Genomic DNA, 24,316 nt, shown 5'->3' with positions numbered 1-24,316 from the left:
GTGAGGATCCTTTTGCTGTCATACGGGACTGAAAGTAGTTGGGTCTGCAGCTTTCTTAGTGGTGCTGATGGCTTTGTGCTTCAGAGCTGGTGTTGGGGGGGTCTCTTGCTAGGAAAGGGCGACCTCTGTGTTTGAGGACCTTGAATATGAGATGGCACCAGCTCCTGTAAACTCCTGATTTCACTATGGCTTCTTTCCAACTTGCAAGAGCTTCAGGGTGTTCCTGTACGAGCCCTTGTTTACATTAAGGGTTTATACAAAGTGCTGATATAAAATATCAGAGAACTCTAAAGCATTGCTCACTGTGCAGCAGTTTTGAAGTAAATGTTTGTCTTTTACAATACAGTGGTGAGTCTGGCAATTAATTTACATTTAAATCTTACATGCACTGAAATATCCAATGAAACATGCTCGCCGGGCTTTAGCCATGCTTGCAGGAGGGTTTATAAGCATCTCTTAGTTCAGAACACGTTTTAAAGCCAACTTGGAGAAAGAGAGGTAATGATGACGCGAGGGGGCAACTTCGTGTCTTCTGCAGCTGGGTGGCCACCACGGAGGAGAAGCTCTTGGGGTTCTTCAGCCCTTGCTTGGCTCCATGCACCTCATGGGAGAGGGGAGAGCTCTGCCAGGACAGTCATCCCCAAGGCAAAGGGGATGTCTAGGTGTTATCTTCAAAATATAACAAATCTTACGTGGCAGTAGCATATGATTGAAATGTGTGCTGTTACACAGGGTGGGGAGGAGTTGGTTCTGCTGGGATTTTATTATCTTATTGGTGTTATTTTACTATTACTGCAGTGGTTTTTATGTACCTATAAAATGCCTGTGTAGGAAAGTTAAACGCTTTGGCGGTTTCCCTCTAACATCTCAACAGATACAAGAGAAGATTTAAGTTGTCCCTCTTGTTGCCTTTGGCTTTTACAGAAAGCAAAATTGCAAGTTCACAGCCCTTTGCCAAAATCCAGTGCGAAGCAAGAAGCGGACACGTGGACGGCTGCCCCCTTCCTTGTTTTCCTTTGCCCAGGGCCATCCTCTGCAGCAGGACCGGTCCGTGTCGGAGATGCAGACAACAGGGGCAGTTTTGGGTGCCCACCCTGCAAGAGGAAGCCTAAGGAGCAGCCGGGGGCACCGAGCAGGGTCTCGGGGCTGTGGAGCTGTGTTTGCAGGAGCCGGTGTCCCAGCTTCTCGTGTTGGTGCCTTCCCAGCTCCCTTCATGTATAGAGGAGCTGGGAATGGCACAGGGAGTAGGTGGGAAAGCGCATTGCTGCAGTCCAATTTGAGGGAGATGAGTTTCACACCCTAATTATTCATTCTAATTGCAGGATCGTCCTGTGTGAAATAGGGATAATGACTGTTTTACGTGAGAAGCATCATTAGCTTCTCCGCATGATAATTCGGTAGGTTGCTCCTTTCTGCTCATTGCTGTGCGATTCCAGCTCCTCGGCTTGTGCGGAGAACACCTTTTTAAGTGTAAAAGCAGGAGGCTTTGCAGAGATGCAGATTTTGGCAAACTGATCTTTTTCTTTCTTCCTCTGTGGCCTGGCAAGCCCTCCTGCAGATTCTCTTTTGTATCATTCCTCTTCCCTAATTCTTAGGAGCCTCTTGATCTCTGTTGACATGTAATTCCCCAATCCGATCTCCAGTTCAGACATATGTGACCTTTCTTTTGCTCTTTGCTTTCCATCTTCATTGGCCTTTATTTTTCTTCCTTATCTTTCACTATTTGGCAGAATTCCTGCTCTCAGCGTCTCTTCCTAGCTGCTGTCTATAGATATGTTAAACTTTTATTGTTTTGCAGCATTTTAGACTCAAATTTTTGTTTTGTCTCTGAAGTTTACAAAATTTGGATTTTTTCTCCATGTCAATACTCACCTGCAGCCACGTTGGGTGTTTTACAAATGTCTCAAAAACACCTCTAGGACCTGCTGTTCAAAACAAATGCATAGGACTGCTGAGCTGGAGTGTCCCTGTAAGAGCTGGCTTTGGGTAAACGAGGTAAAGCGTTTGGAAACTGTGTGCACAGGAGGGGACTGACGTACCACATCATTGATGGCTGATGGACTAGAATCCTGCATCATTGTAGAGGATCTTTCAGTGGGAAACCTTGCTTTCCCTTCCCTTAAACTGAACTAACACTCTATTCCCCAAACTAAGTGTGTGAATGGAAGAAAAAAGGAGCAGACAACAAGACTTTGATCTGTTTGGAAATGAACAATGAAGGAGGACTGTAATATTAAAAGGTTTTCAAAAAATTCAGACTTAGTCTCACAACATGAAAGTTCTTTATGACCCTAAGATTTTAGCTGGTTTAAAATAACCCCAAAACCTTCTCCCTGGCAAGGGGGATGGATGAAATAAAACCACAAGAAATGTTGGGCAAATGTGTGTGGGAAGAGCTGAGGTCTGATGTGTTTTAAAGAATGCTGTGTTGTGGGGCACCTGAGTAAAATTAAGTGATTATTAATGACATTAAAGGAAAATAAATTAGCATGGGAAAATTAGTCATAAAATGATTCCAACTTTGTTGCATACAGTGCCAAGTAAAACGCTTTCACATTTTGTATTGAGGAACAGGCAATAAAAAACATCCTTTATTTACTTGTTTCTGTATTTTTTTCTAGTTGTCTCAATCTTGTCATGTGTACTTGATTAATACATAACCATATACACATATGTGCTGATCTCTAGTGCTTCCAACTTCACGTCTAAGCCAACAGTTGTCCTGGTTTGCCTATTGCCTCTTGGATGTTTGACTGGGAGAATTTGCTGTGAAGGATTAAAGAGTATATTAAAGAGTAAATATTTTACTAGGCTGCTGCTTTTAAAACAAAGATATCGATACGGGCAAATCCCTTACAAAGATCATAAGGGTGGAGTTATTACCAAGTGTCATTGCCACGGGGTTGAATAAAAGAAGTGCCAATGCCAAGAAGGCGCTTAGTGGGTGTTGACAGCGTTTTTGTGATGTTGAACTGTAAAGACCTGTGAGCTTTTGTGTTGCAGTTGTGTTTGCCCCTAGAGTTGCGTGCATGCTAAGCTAACGTAGAAGATTAGCCCCTTTGCATGCAGTGGGGCGCCGCGCGGCCGTGACGAGCATGCCCTGAGAGTGGCCTAACCTCCCCCGGCTGCAGCCCCTTCCCCGTCCCGCCCGGGTAGGTGCCTAACTTCATCCCTAGTTTTGCTAACCCTGCGTCCCCCCCGTGTAAGACTGTCCCTGGAAGGTGCAGCCTAACGGCAGCAGCGCTGAACTCTCAGTTTTCTCTTTCAGACAGGCTGCGAAAGCTCATTGACGAACGGGAATCCTTGCTAGAGCAGGTAAGGCGGGAGTGCCGAGTGTTTGCTGAAGCTGCGAGAGCAGCAGAGGCTCAGAGAAATCTGCATGCTGCTCACACACGGTGTAGAAGAGCTGTGTCCTTGCTGGGGATAACTGCAGTGCTCGTCATTTTACTGTTCCAGAACTGCCTTCCTGTGCATTAACTCGGATACAGTGCAAGAAAAGTGCACTTCCTTTTATAAGTGCTCCAAGTATTGCAAATTGCTGTCCTTAGCCACCTAAAACTCCTCCGTGATTCTGTGTTCCAGAAAAATTACACTTTGGAGTGGCCAAGTCGAAGGAAAAAATATAGTCCATGTGTAAGAGCAGCAAATTTTATCTCCAAGCATAAGCTTTCATATGTGGACAATAGGAAGTTCACCAAGAAATGCTGGAGAAATTAGTTTGCTAAGTAGTTAAAATAATGATTGCTGGTCCCATGATACTCTGTAGCAGATATAATGCTTATGAAAAACCTTGGTTATCTGTTTCTCTGCAGCGACCGTAGCCTTTCAAAGAAGTTACCATTTATGAAGTAGGTCCTTGCCCTTGAGACTTAATGCACAGCCAGACCCAGCCTTGTTTTTTTAAGAACGTTTTATTGAATATGTCTCTAGAACATTTATTGCCTTTCTGTAAAACATGCTTTTCTTTCACTTGTTACTTTTGATCTGGAATTTATGTGTCACTTAATGTAGGGCAAATCATTTGCCAAAAAAAAAAAAGAGCTGGGAAATTATGACAATTTTTTTTGGAGGATTTTAGGTATTTAGCACAGTGTCTGCCTTGCCTATTTTCTGGCATGCTATATTTATTGGAATTTATGATAGCATGCAAAATTTATTGGTGTCATTTCTTGAATATAAAAAAACCTAACTCTATTGGGTGTTTCAGATTAAAAAATTAAAGGGACAACTGGAAGAAAAGCAAAAGAATGGCAAGATGGAAAGCACCCAGTCTGAAGATGAAGTTCTGGAAAACGGGACAGACATGCACATGATTGACCTTCAAAGTGAGCTGCATTTTGGTTTTAAGAGACCTTGTGTGTCCTGCATGTGAATGAGGGAATCTATCTGCGCGTGGAATACGGGGCTCTAAGTAAAAGTGAGCCTTCAATTCTAAGTGAGCTTCCAATTGAGAGCCCACCGTGCCCCTCTGCTCGAGGAGAGGGAAAGGTGATCCTTTATTTGAACAAGTTCTCAAGTGGAAATATCCCTGATGTTTCAGGAGAAGTCTAGGACAGGAGTCCTGTCACACCAGGTTAATTCTGCTTTCAGCATTTTTCACACCAGGTTAATTCTGTCCTAGGAGAGACTGTGAACAGCTCAGGGCCCAGAGCGGGTTTAGCTGCCAGCTTTGATGTAGAAGGAAACTTTTTACCAAGGTCAAGCAATTCCTCCATGGCTGGTGCCCCTTAAGTAGATGCCCGTAGCATCAGAAGTTTGATGGACTTGTTAGACTCTGTCTAGATTTGTCCTGACATCTCTCATAAATCTGCATTTTTTTAGGAGACGCCAACAGGCAGATCAGTGATCTCAAATTTAAACTAGCAAAGTCTGAGCAAGAGATAACGGCATTGGAGCAGAATGTGAGTTTTTTTGCTTTGTTCTGTTTATGTAGACAGTGTGAATGCAAAGTACAAAATGTATTTTGTTATATGATAAATCTTGATTACTGTGATTTCCCTTAAAATGAAAAATAAGCAGAGCATCAGGCCTCTGCCTCCTAAGACGATAAAGACTGAAGTACTTTCATTTCATCTGCAGGGAATAATGAACATAGTATTCACTTTTACTGAACAAAAACCAATTCAAGACAAAAGTGTATTAAATACCCTATAAATTCTTCAGAATGTTTTCTTATGCCTTGCTACCTGCACCTCTTAAATGGCTCCTGACACTTAATGCATATATGGGTTGTACATAAGGCTGTTCACATGTTAGGGTTTGCTCTTGTCCCAAGCATGCCAGCAGTGCTTCTGCTGAGATAAATCGTGTCAATACTTAAGTCAATAGACTGTATTTTCTGTTGTCAGAAGCATATTAAATATATAGGTATAAGCAAAAGGTGTGGAGTAAGTAATCAGAGCCAAACTTCCTCAGCATATTTTTTTTCCTCTCAAAAATACGTCCTTTAATTTAAAAGTCTAGTAACTCTCACTGTTACTAAACTGCCAGTGTAAGAAGAAATCTTCACGGTAATTCCTCGTACAACTTGTATTTACACAATTTCCTTCCACCTTAGGTAATACGACTGGAAGGCCAAGTAGCCCGATATAAAACTGCTGCAGAAAATGCTGAAAGAGTAGAAGATGAACTAAAAGCAGAGAAACGCAAGCTCCAGAGAGAGGTAACTCTAAATTGGGGTAGGGAGTTTGCACCGTGAAGGGGGAGGCCTGGCCCCAGATTGGGCCTTTTAGGGTAGCCACTCCTGATCTTGGTATAGCAAAGAATAAAAGTCTGTTTTTTTAATTATTTTTATTGTTTTTGCTGGCTTGAGCAGACTTGAACACTCAGACTGGAGTTGTGTTCACAGCAGTGAGCTCCCACTGCTCTTGTGTCCCTCCCTGCTAAGCTGACTTTTTTAGTGCCTTGCTTTGTACCGGAGTTGGTTCTCTGGAGCACACCCAAGTACTTCTTGTACAATCTTAATCCAGAAGCCATCTTCAGATGCTTCCTTTGCACGTTATTTTACGGCTCTGAAGTGTAAATATTCAGCTCATTCCAGATCTGTTGAGCTGGGTAATTTCTGTCTGTGCTTTGCTATCCTTGTCAGGCATGTGTCAGCAGGCAGATATTTCTGAGCCTCCGTGCCCCTCAAGTCAAGGCAGACTCCAAGCCATATGTCCAGGGCTCTGTAAATAGCTTGCATTCCTGGCACTGCGCTTAGAAAATATCTTTGTGTGGCCTTCGAAACAGGAGCGCAGGCAGTTACGCAGTGTTCACTGCTAACTCTGTTCATGAGCATTTGCAGCTACTTTATCTTGACAGGAAATTCCAGCCATAGGGAAATCTGATAGATTTAGTTTTGATAAACGAAAGTACTGCTTTATCTTTGGAAAGCAAAACCGCTTCAGAAATTACTGCTTTTTTTCCTGCTTTCCTCCTCCAGCTTCGTTCAGCCTTGGATAAAACTGAAGAGCTCGAAGTGAGCAACGGCCACCTAGTAAAACGCTTGGAGAAGATGAAGGCCAACCGGAGCGCGTTACTGTCTCAGCAATAAGCGCCGCCTTTCCCTGGGAACTACTACTTGACGCAACGAGAACACCGTCGCAGATGCTGCTTCTGCCTTTCGCTGTCTGGGCCGCTTCGTGTCATGCCTTCCGAGCACAGACGAGCCCCACGTTCGTGCCACCCAGCCGGGGTTCCCTCTTTGCAGATCCAAACCTGCGCTGCATCCATAGGAGTAGCTGATCCAAACGGCTGTGCCTGCAGGGGCTCTTCTAGGCGGTGCTTTGGGTGCATTTGAAGCACGATACCCGCGTCCGAGCACGGAAGGGGCGTCGTGTGAGTTCTCCATCCCGAAGGCACAGCAGCCTTTTACTGCCGTTTAAAACGGCATTCAAAGAATACGTTTTAACTAGACTGGAATTTTGTGTCTTGCTGAGAATTAGGAATTAAAAAAAAAACTACGTTTTGGACTTTCTCATGACAGTACCTGCAGTTTAGTGACTACAGTAGAGTTATTCATATTAGGCTTTTCATTTACAAATCACTGTGGAACCACAAGCCATTACAAAGCAAAACTCCTTCAGTGGAAACCGTGGAAGAAGATGGTCTTGGAAGCAAAAGTGACCTTAAATGACTTTGCCAATAAAACAAAGGTGTTTGGAGGGATTTTTGCACCAGTTCAATCATAAGACTATTTTATTTCAGGGTAAATAGGCAATAGCTCCATTAAATTACATGTTTTATTTGTATTATTTAATCCCTGTTCTTGGAATTGAAGCAAACTGCTTTTAAAGGATGTAAAGTTGCAGTAATAAACCAGCAGAAGGCCATGTTTTAAAAATGGTGGATTTTGCACTTCCATCACTTCACTGCATTTGTCAAAGCAAGTGCTGTTGGTTTAAACACAGCGCATACTGGGTTTTTTACATCAGAAACTATCTACTAGTCCATGGAGTGTGAGGAAACAATGCCTCTACAAAACGCAGTTAAAAAGGTAACTGATATGTAAAGAAGCACTTTAGAAAATATTGCTACCTATGTTTTTTTCTACAAATGCAAATATAACAAATAATTTTGGTTTAAAGTCCTTGAAAAGGTTTTCCACTTTTCATGAAAAAGAACGCAACCAACTGAAGCATTACAAGCAGTTGAGCTATTAATACACAATTAGCACTACAGCTCTGGTTTATAGGAAATGATTCTGAATGTACTACTCAAAAATAGCAGTTATGAGAAGAAGAAGGAAGTCCTCTCTTTCCCTCCAGCCCTAGCAGCAAGCTTGCTAGAATTGTAGATAACCAGTCCCTTAAGACTCTGTTCACACTGTAAAACATCATATCCTGTATGTCAGGAGTAATCTTCTGTTGATGTTTGCTGCCTCAGTAGATAGAAGACTATGAAACCAAATCCAGACTGAGGAGAGCGTTTCTTCTTTAGCTGGTCTTCGGGCATTCTGGTCCAGATCTTTCCCTGGCCTCTTCCTCATAGATCAGAGGTTAGGTTCTAAAACGCTGCTATTTTCAAAATGAGGGGATTGCTGATCTCTTCTTCGAGCACCTCCACAAGTTAAGTGAACAGGGAACCAAAAACAGTAACTGAATGTGTTTCTCTGGTTTGGCTAGAAGAAAATACCTTGCTTTTCATCTCTTCTAAATGCACCCTGATACTTAAGAGTGAAGTACTGAAATTAATATTAAGGGAAAAAGATGAAGATGTTTTTCATGACCCTGGGGAATAAGTACGTTCTTGTTGATCAAATGTAGTGGGACATGGGGATTAAAGGAATTCTTTAGATGAAACTTCCACGCTAGGTAGGGTTTGGGTTTTTTTTTTTTTTTTTTCTTTTGAGAGGAACATTCAGGTGTAGAGCCAGGGTTCTTGTGGAATACCTCAAAATAGTTGTGGATACCAATTTCCAATTTTCTGTGATTGACTTGTGTATTTTCTGGTGTACAAAGCCTTTGGGGCCTACAAAATGAATTAAGAGTTTTTAAAAATGAAAATAAACATGCTCAGCGCAACATCTTATTAACTAATAAGGTGTGTGATTGCCACTGGGCATCTTTTTATTTGTGGTAGTGGTGTAAACTCTCCTGGCTAGAGTCAGGAGAAGAAAAAAAAAAAAAAAAAAAAAAAAAAAAAGGCAACATTAATTGTTGGTCCAAAAAGCTTAAAAAAAAAAACCCTTTGCTCACCAAGAAGTGATGTGTTTATTTGTTTTAAGTAGCTTGCATCTTGCACCCCATAAGCATTAACCTCATGACAAAAACGAAATGTGTATTTCAACCTGGATATGCTCTTTGGTAGAAATCTTTCGTGTGTGATGATAAATTAGCTGAATTCTTAAGCCACGTTTCCCCCTGACTTTCAGTATAACTTAGTGTTAGAATAATGGAAGAAAAGGTACCGTTTGGCGTAATGCAAACTGTTTTATCTTTTCCTGTGAAGAATGTACAACACCAGGGCTTTGAAAGGTAATTAATAGCACATGCCCCAGTCCTTTTAATTGAACTACATAGGGGAGAACCTCTGAAGCTCTGCACGGAGCCAGCGTTGAGTTCTCCTACAGTTTGTATTTAAAATGGCCAGCCTTTGGTTTACTTTCAAATGTTAAATAACTTTATTGTTTTGGAAGTGGAATGTTACCCAAAATGGTTTTTCTTTTTTTTTAATAAATGTTTCTAAAAAGAAACAAATCTGCTAGGAGCTGTGGAGACGCGAGTGTGGAACTGGAAATCCATGAGCAGAACTCGCCAATAAAAGTGTTGCTTGTTTGGGTGGTTTTTACAGCGTGGTCTGTCGTGACACTGTTATTGGGGAAAAGGCTGGGTTTGGGGTGATACTGGTGAAATGGACTTATTTGCCTTTTTAATGTATTACTGTGGAGACACATGCGAGTAAAAGGTAAAACCGTAACCCTTTGTTAAAGGCTGGCTGCACTTGGGCTAAAAGGCAGGTTGTTCTGAGGGGAGTGCGATTTTTGGAGACGTGTTCGGAGTGCCAGGCTTGACAGAAACAGCGAGACGCCGGTAACGCGTTAGCGAGAACCGGCGGGTGCCAGGGGTGCCCTCCCACTGCGGGGCACGAGGCGCCCGCCGCGGCCCCCGCGCCCTAACGGCCGCCGCGTGCCCGCGCGCGGGCGCCCGCGCTGGCCAATCACGCGCTCCGCGGCTCCCCGCGCGGCCAATGGGCAGCAGGCGGCGGTTGGCGGCCGTTGGGCGCGGCCGTTGGGGCCGCGTTGCTGAGGTGCGAGCGGCGGCTCGGGAGGGCGCCCGCTCGTGCCCGGCCGCCAGCAGGGCGCTGCGCTGCCTTCCTTGCCCCCGTCCTCCGCCCTTCCCTCCGGGCTGGAAGCCGCTCTAGCGCAGGCGTCGTTCTTCGGACCTGTGCGTGCTGCTGGCGGGACGCGCGGGCTGTGGCCTTACGTACGTATAATGCTCATATAAAGCTACTTTACTTGTTCTTTAATCTGGCCTTAAGGATAAAGCGACAAAAATCATATACAACAACATCCTGTAATCCACGTGTGCAAGAGTATGTTTTGGCACCATTGCAGTAAGATTATTATCGTAGTTTACTCAAAACTCTGGTTGCCCCAATTAGGTAAAGTTACTGTTGTAAGGGAGGTAAGTTTTTTGCAACAAATAAATTGCTTTGCAGAAGCATATGAGCAAAGAAATGGTGATAGAGCTTTTTTGGGGTGGGGGGGAAGGAGCCTCAGGCTTCTCTTAGTAGCTTTATCAAATGATGTAAATCACTTTCGTTAAGTTTCATTACTTCCATTCATGGCTTTTCTCAGATGGCTTTTAGTAGAGGAGCGTATGTTGATGTAAATCTGAGGATGGTTTGGTTTTTTTTCCCCTTCTTCAGGCTGTGTTATTCTAGTCAGCTCTTTTCAGTCCTCCAAAATTTATAATGTTGATAGGAGATTGTTAGAGACCAGTTACACTAATTTAAAGTTTTTAAACTTCATTTAAAAAGCCTGAAAAAGTGCCCAATTGAGAGAAATATGCCTAACAACTCTTTTTATACCCTTTTCTTTACTGTAAACTCTTTGGAAGACAAGGAACAGGCAGCCATAAGGAATTATAAGGAATAAGATAATGTGCCATCCCTGTATGCTTTCTGCTTTTCATTTGTGGTTGGTATAAGCCATTAAACTGTCTGTGTTGTAGGTCTAGAGCAAAGAACTAGGGCTGTTTTGATGGGCTGTCAGCTTTCTTTTGCCATGGAAAGAAGTTCTCTGATGCATGAAATCAATTTCCTATTTTCGTCAGTGTCTGACACTTGCCAGTTGTAAAGATTCTTAGGTTTCCTCAAGTTCCGTGCTAGATAAGCATATATTCCTGTATGTCCCGAATATGAAGAATCTCCTAAATATGAAGAATATGCTTTTCTCTCGCTCGCTCTATCTAAGAGAGGCCTAAAACATAAAAACACTGCCGTCTGTCAGCTGTGATTTTCATGATTCAGCCAAGAAATACTCTATTGTTAAGAGATTGGAAACTTTTCCCAGGACTTTAAGAAAACAAAATTGGTTGGTCTCTGAGGACACCTTTATTAATTAAGATTAATCATGAAAATGTCACCTTTTAAGAGGCGTACTTGGGCTCTTACACTTTGATAACATTCCATGTAGTTTCTAGCTTCTGAAGTAGAATACAGTAATTTAGATACTTAAAGATAATTAATCAGAAAGTATTTTTAGACAGTGCTATGTCTCTGCATGACAGAGTAACTTAAACTTCTCATATTTCTATTAAGGTGAGGAGGAGAAAAAAAAAAAAGGATGAGAAAGGCCAGCAGATGACTTTCAGAGGTTACTGTGAAGTTGCGGTAAGTTTTTTGTGTGGACTACTTTTGAGGAATACATAAGTATTTACACCATGGAACTGGGAAAGAACGTCGGCATTGAAAACAAAACGGAGCTCTTCATTCAGACCTCCCATCTTCTCTCCTATTCTGAGAAAGTTGAGCACACCGTCATCACAGACCTTGCAGCAGAAGTTAACTGCTCTGGTTTTGGCCAGGCATGTTCTATAAATGTCTCAGAATTACAGTTGTCAGAGGGAAGTTTACCTTATTTAGCTTCATCTTTAGATGCAGATCTTGAAATGTGTAATGAAGAGAGAGCAACAGTTTGCTGTGCATGTGGATGTAAAAGGGAGAAAGAAGCTGGGATGCCAGGAGGGGCGTGCAACGATATGCATTTTATTTACAGGGCTGGTGATGATTACAGACAAGGTGATTTGAGTGAAGATTCACAGCTGGAGTATGTCAGTGGTGACGAGCAAGAGTATTATGAGAGGAATAGCTCAAGTGAGTTCTGTAAGCCAATGAAAACTGTAGGAATCAAAGCTTCACAGTTGTTAGATACGGTTCATGAAGTTCCAGGCAGTGGTGCCAGAAAGGAGCACGATCTTGTTAACATGCTGGAAGGTTGTTCTACCTGTAAATACTGCATAGGAGCAGCTGTGTCAGACCTTCCCCAAGAGCTTCAGGACTGTCTGTCCCTGCCAGTTTGCAAAGACCTGAGTTGTGATTGTGAAGAAGAGCAAACAGAGTATCATAGTGTTCTTTCTGAAAATACACTTGAAAGTCGTACTTGTGGGAGTAGAGAAAGGTCTTATCCAAATGTGTCTGTAAATGATATTTTAGAAAATGAAGAGGTAAAAGACAGTTCTTCAGTTGTTGGCACACAGTTGACCAGAATGGCTATAAATGAAAAGACGGTGGAAAAAAAGGATATACGTGTTCAAAGCATCGCCGTGAAGCAGGAAGGATTCCCTGCAGTAGCCACTCAACTTTGCAGAAGTGCAGGTGAAACTAATCCTCACAGATGTGATGAATCCATCACATGTGCTGTAGGTACCAGCTGTGTCAGATGTGCTTGGCAGGGTGCCGAAACCCAGTGTCCAGTCCTTGAAATTAATGCTAGAGAAAATCCCTCGTTTGACCTGGAAGTTGTGGACATACCTAGTGGCAACGTGAGGTATCTGAACCCAGAACTGGAGAGGTGTGCAAACTTGGAGAGTGCTACCAGTGACTGCAAAGTTACCATTAACCAGACTGTTGATGCAAGTTCTGATTTCAGAGCTTGCTTTACAACCAGCAGAGCTACCAGTGCCCAGGCTTGTCTGGTCTCTAGGGCTGTTAATACAGGTATAACAATGATGAACAAATCCAGACCCGTGGAATGGCGCCGTGAAATCTGTGCAGATGTTGCTTGCAATACTGACTGGTCTTGGGTGTCTGATAGTAGAGAAGAAACTTGGCCACAGTTTGCTGACGTATTGGGAAAACATTTAGAGGGCAATACTGCGACAGCTGAGACTTCACAAATTCAGGTAACTTCTTTTAAAAATAGTTATTTTCATGTATATAGCTTTCCCCTGCCTCCATGTTGCTTGGAATGTTTGTACAAATGTTGATTTGTGTCTAATGATTCTATGTAGGATCCATGGGAATCACAAAAGGAGCCGGGTAGCGCTGCCAGGTGAGTCAGAAATTGTTCTTGTTTCAGAATGGCAGATACTTGATAAGACTTTTACATTCTTCATGGCTGAAAAGCTGTGTGCTACTTGGCAAAAGTGATACAGAAGATGGTTGGGGAGCAGCTCACATGCTGATGGGTAGGGCTGCGTTCAGAAGACCTGGGCAAACTAGAAGAATGAGCTGCTAGAGACCTCATGAAGTTTGGCAAAGACAAATGCAGCCTTGCAGCAGGAGGGCAGTGACTCTGTGCCACAAACAGGGGAGGGTGGAAGGGGCCTGCTGACCAAAAAGCAGATTTGCAGAAAAGGGCCTTGGTGTCCTGCTGAACAGAAAGTTGGGTGTAATTCAGCAGCATGCCTGTATATCCAGGAAGGGAAACCACGTGATGGGCTGCATGGGCGAAAGTGCAGCCCGCAGGTTGAGTGAAATGGCTGTTTATCTGGGTTTGGCGTTCATGAGGTGCAGCTAGAAAACTCCAGTCTTGGGCCTTCTAATGCAAGAAAAATTGGTAAACTGAAGAAAGGCTAGTGGAGAGTGCTGAGACAGCCAGAAGAGCTGGAGTGCGTGATGGCTGCGGAAAGGCTGAGGGATCTGAGGTTGTTCAGCCTGGAGCAGGGGACGCTGGGGAAATGGGGAAGCAAACTGCAGACTTTATCTCGTGGTGGGTGATAGAGAAGGTGTAGGCAGCTCCTTTGCAGAGGTGCATGGTGAAAGCACAGGAGGCAATAGATACATCAGAATATCAGACATACTTTTGACTGGGTGTAAGAAAATGTTTTTACAGCGGGAGCAGTAAAGTGAAAAGTATTCCACTGGCTATAGCAAAGCACTTCAGTCTTTCTGACTGATAGAAAGGAGATTTTTTTTTCCCCCTTGAAACTTATCAGAAATAACTTCTGGAAAGCTACTATTTCAAATTAACATAAATTAATTCAATTTACGTGCTTCAAGATTATTATTACTTTAAAGGCCCCTGTACCTTGAGAAACAATCTGTGAAGGACTCGATCTACTGCAGAAAATTACTGTGGAGAGCTATTCAAGCAGAGCTGCAGGTTCTAAACATGCATTATCAGATGTGTTGCCATCACTGCTATGAGATTAACAAACTGATGTTGGAGGAAGAAAAAGGTTTTGACAGGTATGTGCTTTAGTGTCCTTTTAAATTGATAACTTGAGTAAAAGGCAGTGTTTACTACATTCTTAGCTCATAAGAGTGTGTGTAGTTAGGAACGTTACATAAACAGCCTATGTTCACGCAGCTTGTAACTCTCAATTTTAGCCTAAGTTTTCTGTATCATGTAGTTTTAAGATGGACATGCTGTTTCAAGAATGTACAGGAGAAAAGGTACAAAAGGAATAGTGCAGAGAATCCATGCAGGCATGGAGTAGGTTGGTATGGAGATAGCAAATTGGGGAGGAGATGAGGAGAAAAGACACAAATGGTGCAGAATCAGTAAGAAGAGGACAGAAATGGTGGTAGCAGAGAGATAACGAACTTTCTGAACCAAAAGCTGAGGCTGAATGCTGGGGCCAGCTTTTGTGCTCAGTCATTGCCCTGTGTCTTAGAGGATCACTTGGAGAGTTAAAAACAGAGAAAAATGGCAGATCTTTACTAATTAGGTCTCCTGTTGGTACCTCTTTGTGAGAAGCAGCAAGTATTGTTTCCTATAGTGCTTTAGAGTCTTAAAAACATACATCAACTGATTTGAAAAATATCTTAGTGTCTGCTCCATAGCACTTGTTTAGCGAAGTGTTTAAGAAAGCAGGTGAGACTGTGAAAGGAACTGTGTCTTCAAAGAATACATGGGCACTGTATTCACTGTAGGAGTGAGAGCTACCATTCTTTCAAAGCTTGCACAGTTCTTTGTTCTTAAAGTGTTCAGTTGCTCAAATAGACTAAGCAGTAGTGCTGTGTCCTACGGAGGAGGGAAAGGGAGTTTCAAGCCTCTTCCAAATGCTGTAAGAATCGGGCTGTTAATACGGTTCATGAATGACCTTCATGGCTGAGCCCACAAAGCATTAGGAGTGCAGGTAAAGAGAAGACAACACCTGCAGGCAATAGTTGTCAATACGAACAGGGTTATTGATACCCATTTTAAAAAAGTCTTTAAGCACTGCAGAATGTTTGAATAACTCTGGAGGTAGTAAAGTAAATGACATGTGTTACTAAGTTGATCTCTTACACATATTTTAACAGATGTATTAAAAATGGTTTTGCTGGCACAGAATTAAATGCATCTCTCCTGTTGGTTTTGGAAGAGCTAAAAAAGAGTTATGAGACTATGAAAAAGAAAATAGAAATGGGCGTACCATTAAATGCACTTCCCTCTCTATCAGTTGAGACAAGATTATTCACACTCTTTTCTTCTTATGTACCAGGCAAGGTAATTTTTAATTTTTTTTTTGTTTTGTTTTTTGTTTTTAATATAAATTAATCAGCATTTTAAAGGAAATGTTTTCTTTTTGGACAGGCATATGGAGTGGATCTTTTTCATGAGTAAGTAGTTTGGATTTATGTTATTTAAAAATGTGTGGTGCAGGCGTTCAAAATGTTCAACTTGAGAGTTTTTTCAGACTGTATGCTGTTGCTTCAAATTGATGAGCTGAAAGAATGGCGTGATACTTTGCGCCCAGTGATTCCACTTTTAAGAAATCTCACTCTAACATTCTGATATGTGAACTGTGGAGCTATATTTGTATTTTAGTGGCTTTACTGCAAATATTTCCGATTTACAGCTTGCTTTGCTCCTCCATTACTTAAGAGTTCTAACACCTTCTCTAAGCTGTGAAAGCCGTCTTCAAAATAAAAAAAATCTAAATATAATAGGAAAACATGTAATGTAAACCTATATCATCATTTTAAGTTTCAGATTGCAACCAATGCTATTACAAAATACAATATATAAATTCCAGTTCTCTTTTCAGGCTAAGATTTATTAAGCATGTACAATGTATGTTACTGTGGGCTCTTCCAATTTTTCTGTAACGATATATTTAAAAGAATACTACAGAAGAGTCGGTATCCTTGTAGAATTAAAGATTATGGTGCCATATTTTGTATTAAAGTCTTGGATTTTTTTTAGTTCCACTTCAGGTGGGAGAAAAACAGACTTTGAAGAATCAAAACGGCAAGAGATGAAAACTTCTGTCAGTGCGGTAGGGACTTCTTTACTGAGTTTCCTGGACATTGATTTTGTTAAGAATAGTCTACTTTTAGATAGGTAATTGCAAATACAATCACATTCTTCATAATTCGAGCTGATGATATCTGTCAGTAATAGCAAATGTATTTGGTGTGGCCAGAATTTTAACCTTTCAAGATAAAATAAATGGGAGTTTGTGAACAGGATGCATAGGTTAACGTTTTAAAATGTACTTGTTAATTGATTAATATTCTGAAACATAGAAAAATGATGTGTAAGATAACTTAAACATATTTGTAGTATAATCCTCAGATGGTACGTTCAGCTGGTGGCAGTCAGCCAAGACACTCTACTACTTCTAAGACATTAGAAGACTACCATAAAGATGAGGATATAGAATATGGTAAGCTGACTGCTTCTGATCCAAATACTGTATTACGTATTAGCTAAGCTGTTAAAAATGGAATTGTGAATAAAATATTTATATATATGATGCTCTAGAGTGCTTTCTCTGATGAAACACTTCATTTAACCTCAGACGCATATTCTGGTTTATTGAAAAAATTTAATGTGGCTTAAGTCAGAAATGAGAAGTTGCAAACTGCACAGCTGAAACCTTCTTAGAGAGCAGAAACTCAATACTGACTCATACTGGTTACCATGGATTGAATTCAGACACGCTGATTTTTTTTTTTTTTTTAACTGTCAAGAGTGTAGAAAAAATGAAGAAATTAATGAATATTGGTTTGATGCTAAAGAGAACTTGCCAGCAACGGATTTTTCAGCGACATTTGATGAAAAACAAGAAGAAAAACAAGACACAGATAGTCTAAGAGGTGAGTTCAAATGCTGTAAGCTGGCATGTCTAATAATGGTGTTTATTATTTGCACATTTTGTTTTCCTTCTAAAGAATAAGTAAACATATAACCAGTTGTGTAGTTGGAAATCTTTTCTCTGGTCCTCTCCTTTCTGTTTCTTCTATCTAAGAGTTAGGAATGAATGGTACGTGTTCTGAAATGCAGGTCCCAGGTGACATGATGAGAAGTCCAAGTACATTGAAATCTGAGAGTGCGGGGGTGCTCCAGGATGAGGTGTCTTGATACCCTAATCCCGCTTCAGGGTTGGCACCCGTTAGTACAAACCAGGGTCTTCTCTGATTATAGTTACAATGTTGACCTTCTCTACCACATGTGGAAGAAATATTGGTAATTCTCCTTCTCTTCTGAAATTCCTGAATACCTGATTTTCTAGATAGTATTTTAAAGATATTTAAAGACATTTTCCAGCAAGTTATATGCAACTGTATTTCTGAAAGACTCACATTGAAGAGAAAGCTAAAAGGAGCTGATGATTCTTTATCAGACGTGGTAAAATACACATGGGGAAGAGAATACAGAAACTGAGCAGTTCTACATCTCATGGTGCTACTTTTTTTTTTCTGTTAAAAATACTATTCATTCATTTAGCCTTTTTGGAGATTTTTCTATCGACTTGTCAAAAAATTATGGAGAAGATGCCAACTTCAGCTGAAATAGGAGTAGTCAGTAATACTTTGTTCTCATATGTTTATTTTCAGAAATGAAGATGATGGAGAGAACCAGTGAGGTTTTTTTCGTTCTTGTTGGAGGATTAAGTTCTTCAGTGTCAGAGGTACACCTGCTCTTCCCGTTGTAGTCATAATGTTTATTTGTCTTGTGAACTATTTTATGCTGTATTTCACAACTAAATATGCTCATCTGTTGTAGGGCGATTTAAGATCATATTTCCAGAAATATCAAGTTAACAATATTCTTATCTATATGGATTCTGCTGACTACAGGTACATTAATAGATGTTTCATTTCTTTTTTTTTCTTTTTTTTTTCTGTCAAAATAAATGAATTTGGGAGAGGAGGGAGTTGTCCATTAGTGTGTTTTTATTTTGCATTTCACGTAGATAAGAGTTAATTTGATGCAGATTTGTAATTTCAGGCAACTGGTACTTTATTCAGGTTAGGCAATCTGAAATATTCTGATGAAGTTTAATTGAAAAATACTAGCTAAGATTCAAAAGATTCAAAAGTTGAGAGCCACAATGTGATCCTGTTGATAGTATCAACAGTCTTACCAACACTGTATAATAATTTAAAATGTTTTACCTAAAATTTCTTTTATTTTGCATTTTAGATATGCATTTCTTTGCTTTAATGATGCTAATAAAGCCAAGTTAGCTGTAGAAGAAATGAATGGGAAAGAAATAAAAGGAAAGACAGTAAGCGTTGAACTTGTAAAAAATGCATCGGGGAACAGAGCTTCAGTTTTTCAGAGCCTTTTGACTAAGTTTTGGTATGAAATCCAATCCATTAACACTCAAAATAGTGGTCAAGATAAAACATTCCCCTTGGCTTCCAATTCTGTGAAAGCATCAGCTGCCACCTCTGCTCCTGAGAAGGTGCTGCTGCTTCCCACAGCTTCTTCAGAAATTACTCACTGTACCCCAGCCTCTTCAAAAACGAAGCACCTGGATGTGAAATCATCTGCTGAAGGCTCAGAACAGTCTTTGGCTGGAGTAAATCAAAAGGTAAGTGATTGTTTCTAAGGTTCCCTTATGTAGCAGATTAAGAGCCTTAAAACTTGAAGCAGCTACTTCCTCCTTAAGATGTTGCATTTTATGTATTTTGGAATGGTGTTAGGTTAGCAAAGCATGTTAAGGGGCAGGTGTGGATTTTTGGCATGATGCAGAAGAATGAGGGCATCGCTCCTTTACTCCTGAATCAGGTTATATTCTCTCCTAAATTGTAAGCCAGTCATTTATACTGGATTTTCCTCCTTGCCTTTTCTTTCACTTTTAATGTTTGCTTCTATGTGAATGACTTATGATTTCATATCAGAAAGATGCTGAGATGTTGAAGGGGAAACTCATGTTTAGGTACAATCTTAAAGAGTTTTTTTATATAAATAATCACTTAGCTTTGCTCTTGACAGATGAGGCAAAATTAAAAATAGATGTTCTAATATGCTATATGGATTACTTGTTTTTAACTTTAAAGTTCTGGTTCTCTAGGAAATACAGTTTAGATAGATTAATGCTGTCATTCCTGCTATGTTATATCATCTGAATAGTAGATATATTCTGACTTGTGTTAATGCCAGTGACAAACATATGTAGTTGTTCTATTTCTAGTTTATAGAACTAAAAATATAATCGGTCTTTGCACAACCACTTAGTATCAATCTTAGGCTATATTTATGTCCATTCTTTTCATTTTCCATAGCAGCAACCTTTACAAGTAGCAAGGGTATGCCATTTTTTCTGCACAATATTTAACCCATTCACTTTGTGAGTATTCTGATGCATTTCTAGGATACTGAAGAGAATTCTATGCAGAAAACATCTGCCCTTTACTTCTCTGATTCACTTGATACGTTTATTCCTCCTAATACATTGAACTTGAGCAGCTTTACCAAGTTAATGAAGAAACTTCAAGAAATTCATCCGGAGACTAGTAGGTAAGAGTGTTCATGTTTTAGTTTTTCCCTGGTTTATTATAATGGATTTGTTAACCATGGTAGCTCCGTTGAGCTGAATGTATTGCAGATACTGTGATGTAACCATTAATTTACGTTTACATTTTACATCTCCTTATTTGCATAGGGAGAAAATTATAGATGCTCTGCTGCAGGTGAGAACAAATAATAAAGGTATTCTGAGTGGCTTGTCCATAAACTCCATTGTGAAAAGGACCTCTCTGATTCTAAGAAAATCCATGTCCAAGAGTGGAGGGAAAAAGGAATAAAAATAAGTGAGTATTCTAGCCTGTTATGTTCAATGTCTTGATAAGAAAACATACTGATTTGTCTAGCTATTTGTATAGCTATTTGTCTATGCTCTTGACTAGCTTAGTAACTTGGTATAAAGCTTTGTTTGTGAAGGAGTAACTGAATTAATCCACTGAAGGATTTTTGAGACTCATTAACAGTTTTGCAGAAACAGAATATATTGATAGCTCTGTCCAACATAAAATGTGTATTATAAAATTTGGAGTACTGAGGCTTCTATTCTGCAAGTTCTTATATTGATCATCAATGGAGAACTGTTTAACAGCTCTGAAATCATGGACTACATGTTCGTAAGTATTCTGGACAAAGGTGACATCTAATGGTTAGTTTATGTCATAGCATTTCCATAAAGAAATCCCAAAACAGGCTGGATTTTGATATATTTGTGCCAAAAGTATGGGACTGGATTGTCAATTCCAGACTATAATTGTATGTCTTATACATACTTCTTCTTGGAGATCTTTAAAACCCGCTTGGATGCAGCCCTGTGCCACGTGCTCTAGGTGACCCTGTGTGAGCAGGGGGGTTGGACTCGATGACCTCTGAGGTCCCTTCCAACCTTCAACATTCTATGATTCTCTGATACAACTTTTTTAGTTGAAGGTGTTTTCCATGCTCCGTTGCCTTGATCCCCAAAATAGCAGGTTACAGATAAAAGTTGATGGACCACTTGGCCTCTGCTGAAAGGAGAGGTCCTGCTTCCTCTCCCGGAGAATGATTGTGGCCACCATGAGTAGCTAGCCACTGGCACAGAGAACCAGATTGGCTTCTTGAAGGGCCTTGGATACTCACTGGAGCTAGAGAGCCAGGATGATGCTGACAGCAGTAGACAGAGCAAGAGGTTAAGATTAGGAGGCCTGTGGGGCTTGGGGAGGGTTGCTGTTCTTGCTTGTTTGTTTTTTCTTCCTTTCCCCTTGAGTTCATTTTTTTGAGTTGTTTCAGTGAGAAGTCAGGGGTCAGCATGGGAAGAGGAGAGATTGTGCAGCTGGTACTGAGGGCAGAATAAGTAGAAAGGAACTGCTGGATATCATCAGCCATCTCAGTGCCATTGTTAGAAATGGGAAGAAAAAGGAAATTTGGGTAGAAATGAATTGGGGGGCATCTCCCTGGTGAGATTACTACAGCTGTGAATTTAGTGGGTGAGACAAGTCCCTCCAAAAAGAAACATAAACAAAAACAAAACCCCCAAACTATTCTGGAGAGGTGTATAGTCTCCTGTAGGAAAAGTCTTTGAGTTGGTACTTGCTCCAGTCTCCCACTAAGCTTCAAGTTTTCTGCTTTGGGGCTGCTGGCCTAGTAGTGTTTTTTCCCCCAAAACTTCACTAAATTCTTCATGCTTTGGTCTCAAGGATATCAAGGAGTCAGTTTGGGTAAATGGGGAGTGCAAACAAGAAGAGATACTTGATAATTACCAGACCAGTAATATTTATGCTGATAGCTGGAAAAGTGTAAGGATCTTTATTTATAACTCCTTGCATGTTGCTTATCAGACTAACCTCTACAGGTCAGTTGTTTCTGTACAGTACAGAAGGGACAGTAGCGGGCAAGTAGACCACAACAGGGCCTTAACTTGAACAGAACTGTGTGTTAAATACTAAAACTTTAACTGGATCCTGCCCAGTTGGGTGAAGTAGAAGCGCTTCCACAGAGGCATCACTAGCACGGACAGATGTTTACAAGCCCTTCTCGGGCATTAGTTCTCCTCTCTAGGAAGGAGTATCAGTAATCAGAAAAGTCCTTGAGAATGACTATGGTAGATTAAGTGCTGAATACAGAGGCATTTGATAGGATTTTGAATCCACGTGAGATTATGCCTCCTACGGTAAGGGAGAAAGACTCCTCACTAATACGTGTGTTTGGCTGGGCTCCTTCTGAAATGACTAATGTAACATGCGTTGGTTAGTTTGGCATTTGTAAGCTGAGGCTTCTTATGAAGCAAAATAATATTTAAAAAGAAGTCTTCATAGTGATCTACTGATTTACTTCCACAGGATTACAAACACAGGCAAGCCCAACCAAAAAAAAAAAAAAAAAAAAGTTTGTTCCACTAGTAAGACTTTCTTAGTTTTTAAATGTGTTTAATTTGTCAAATGATTTTAAAATACTATGAGTGCTTTACAATCATAATTACTTCTATAGTAGTGTTTTTGGTTTACTGCTTTGCTAAAGAGAGATTGTCTAGAACAATTTTTATTTTCATAACGAGGCAACTGTTCAACAGCCAAGTCATTAGTGAGTAACGGAAATGCTATGAACATGTAAGTAAAATACTCTTAAGATGATTTCTCGTCCAAGTTACTTGGTAGAAACTGTGGTTTGTGTGTAGCTTCAGACTTTCTGAAGCTGTACAGTGTCTGCTGGCAGGTGTTATTTGAATGATATGCATCAGGCATTCTTAATGATCCCACAAATCAAGTAGTTTTAGGACTGGAGTTTATAAAACTGAGACAGAAGGTTTTATATATTAATACACAAAGATTGTCTTCCTTCTGATCACTTTTTTGTGTGGTCCTTGAAGCTAGGAAGCTGCTTCTACATGCAGACTTTATCTCTAAACTCTATAGCAAAATTGTCATAGCTTCTAGTGCCACTAAATTTATATTCCTTTGCTGTCAGTTTGGGTTTTTGCATGCTAAATTTACATACTTTTCTTTGTTTGTCTTTTTAAGGCAGTTTTCTGATAGTGAAGAATTGAACGTCTCACTTGGAAGATTTTTGTCCATCCTATATGCTGGCTTGTCCCGGGATCATAATGTGCTTCTTGCTTGTTTTATTTCAGCAGAGCTTCATGAAAATGGGGCAGCATTGCATGATTTGCTGTCTTATCCAAGACAAAATAACTTGAAGATCAATTTAGATGTATTTTGGGATGTTTTTCTGTATATGCAGATCTTAAACGGTGCTTCCCAGTATTTTGTTCTCCACCTGCAGTTGTCAAGCATTCCACAAAAGGCTTCTGAGTAGTATGATTCAAGGAGTACGTTTCAGTGTAAGCTGGAAGCACGCTTCTGTGCCTGGTTATCACTGAAACACACAGCCCCTGTAATTCTTACGTGCCTCTTAGTTTGAAGCATTAGGGTAGCTGGTAGGATGGTTCAAAGTGGTACACATTTCATAAATTGCCAACACTTTTAAGTTCTTCAGAAATAATTTCATCTTGATCAGTTTGTAGGAATTTCATGTATTCTTTAATGCAAGGCAGAGGAAGGAGTCAAAGGAGGTTTTGTTCTGGAAGCACCAAGCTTTAGTGTTGCCTGTACTTGGGGACTTTGTTATCTAACCGCAGTGTTAAAACAGCAGCAGATGCTTGGGAGCAGGGTGCTCTCGTATCCATTTTCACTTGGCATTTCTGCTGTGTGCTTTGGAGTGACGTGGCCAAGTAATTTCTACCGAGTGATGTTCAACCTTGGTCTATCTTTTCAGAATATGGCTTTGGGATATTTTGTTTGTTTATTTTTCATATTGTTACCTAGCCTGGTTTAGGTGGGAAGCCCCTACAAGGAAACTTGGTTTGAGTTGCTAAGTTGATTTGGGGAAGAAACGGGAGATCCCAGTTTATTTGTGTGTGCGTGTGAGGCTGCTGTGCAGGGAGGGGTGCAGCTTTCAAGTCCTCTCCTGGCCAAGGAAGGCAGCCAGGGTGCCCGTGTGTGGCACGGGCACGGCCAGGCACGTGCTGCCCTGTCGCAGGGTGCGTCACAGCCGCCCAGCTCTGGCCCACACTTACACCTGGCTCGATGCCGGCCGCGCTCGCTGCTGGAAATGGTTCGTTTGTGAATAAAGGTTAGAGTTCCTTCCTTAAAAAGTGTCCTTTTGCTTTGCTGTTTTCAACTTTCATCTTCCATGCTTCTTAGTAGAACTAGTGCAGACCATGTGCTCACAACCTGGCATGGTGTTCAGCAGCTTGTACTGTAAATTTGGTCCCGAAGCTGCACTTTGGGCTTCAGCTCCGCTTTCTTACTCATCTTTATGTTTCCCCTGTTCACAGCAGGTGAGGACGGCCATAGACTCTGCTGTCCTCCGTTCTTAGGAGCCAGCGCTGCCCTTCCTGAGCCTGGATTCCCTGCCGGAACGAGGGCAGCCCTTCCCGCCCTGCCCAGGGCTGCTGTGGCGGCCCGCACGCCGGGTGCAGCGAGGGGCGGCCGGGACGGGCCCCGCGCCCGGGCGCTGCTGCCGGCGGGTGCGCGGGGCGAGCGCGGCCGGGGCCGGGCCGGGCTGCAGGTGGAGCTGCGCGAGCTCGGTGCGCCTTCCCGCGCCGCGCGCCTCTCTGCACGGTGCTTTGCGTGTGTGTTGTGTTAGGAACCGCACTGCGCGCAGCAGCGCTGGGTAGGAGCAGGCGAGCACGCGGCTCTGCTCCTGGGCTCCCCGGCGGCAGCGAGC

At 41.4% G+C, this 24,316-nt stretch overlaps 1 protein-coding gene across 2 annotated transcripts; it reads left to right on the top strand.

Annotated features, from left to right (window-relative positions):
- The first annotated feature begins 11,323 nt into the window (after positions 1–11,323).
- RBM44 (RNA binding motif protein 44) lies at positions 11,324–23,113 on the top strand. Of its 2 annotated transcripts, none has more exons than XM_026049636.1 (14): positions 11,324–12,827; positions 12,936–12,976; positions 13,945–14,115; positions 15,175–15,361; positions 15,449–15,474; positions 16,061–16,133; positions 16,433–16,523; positions 16,831–16,956; positions 17,698–17,771; positions 17,867–17,940; positions 18,287–18,680; positions 19,464–19,609; positions 19,755–19,902; positions 22,609–23,113. In XM_026049636.1, exons 1-13 carry the CDS (start codon positions 11,367–11,369, stop codon positions 19,894–19,896), a joined length of 3,006 nt encoding a protein of 1,001 aa, XP_025905421.1. In that variant the 5' UTR covers positions 11,324–11,366; the 3' UTR covers positions 19,897–19,902; positions 22,609–23,113. The 2 variants fall into 2 exon arrangements, with proteins under 2 accessions (XP_025905421.1, XP_025905414.1); XM_026049629.1 differs by having other exon boundaries at positions 16,421–16,523.
- Positions 23,114–24,316: the final 1,203 nt, after the last annotated feature.

This window comes from Nothoprocta perdicaria, unplaced genomic scaffold (assembly GCF_003342845.1).
Source record: "Nothoprocta perdicaria isolate Ctin4 unplaced genomic scaffold, notPer1 scaffold_11, whole genome shotgun sequence".
Taxonomy (NCBI): domain Eukaryota; kingdom Metazoa; phylum Chordata; class Aves; order Tinamiformes; family Tinamidae; genus Nothoprocta; species Nothoprocta perdicaria.
The sequence above is the reverse complement of the archived record's forward strand: the minus strand, read 5'-3'. Positions and strand labels throughout refer to the sequence as shown.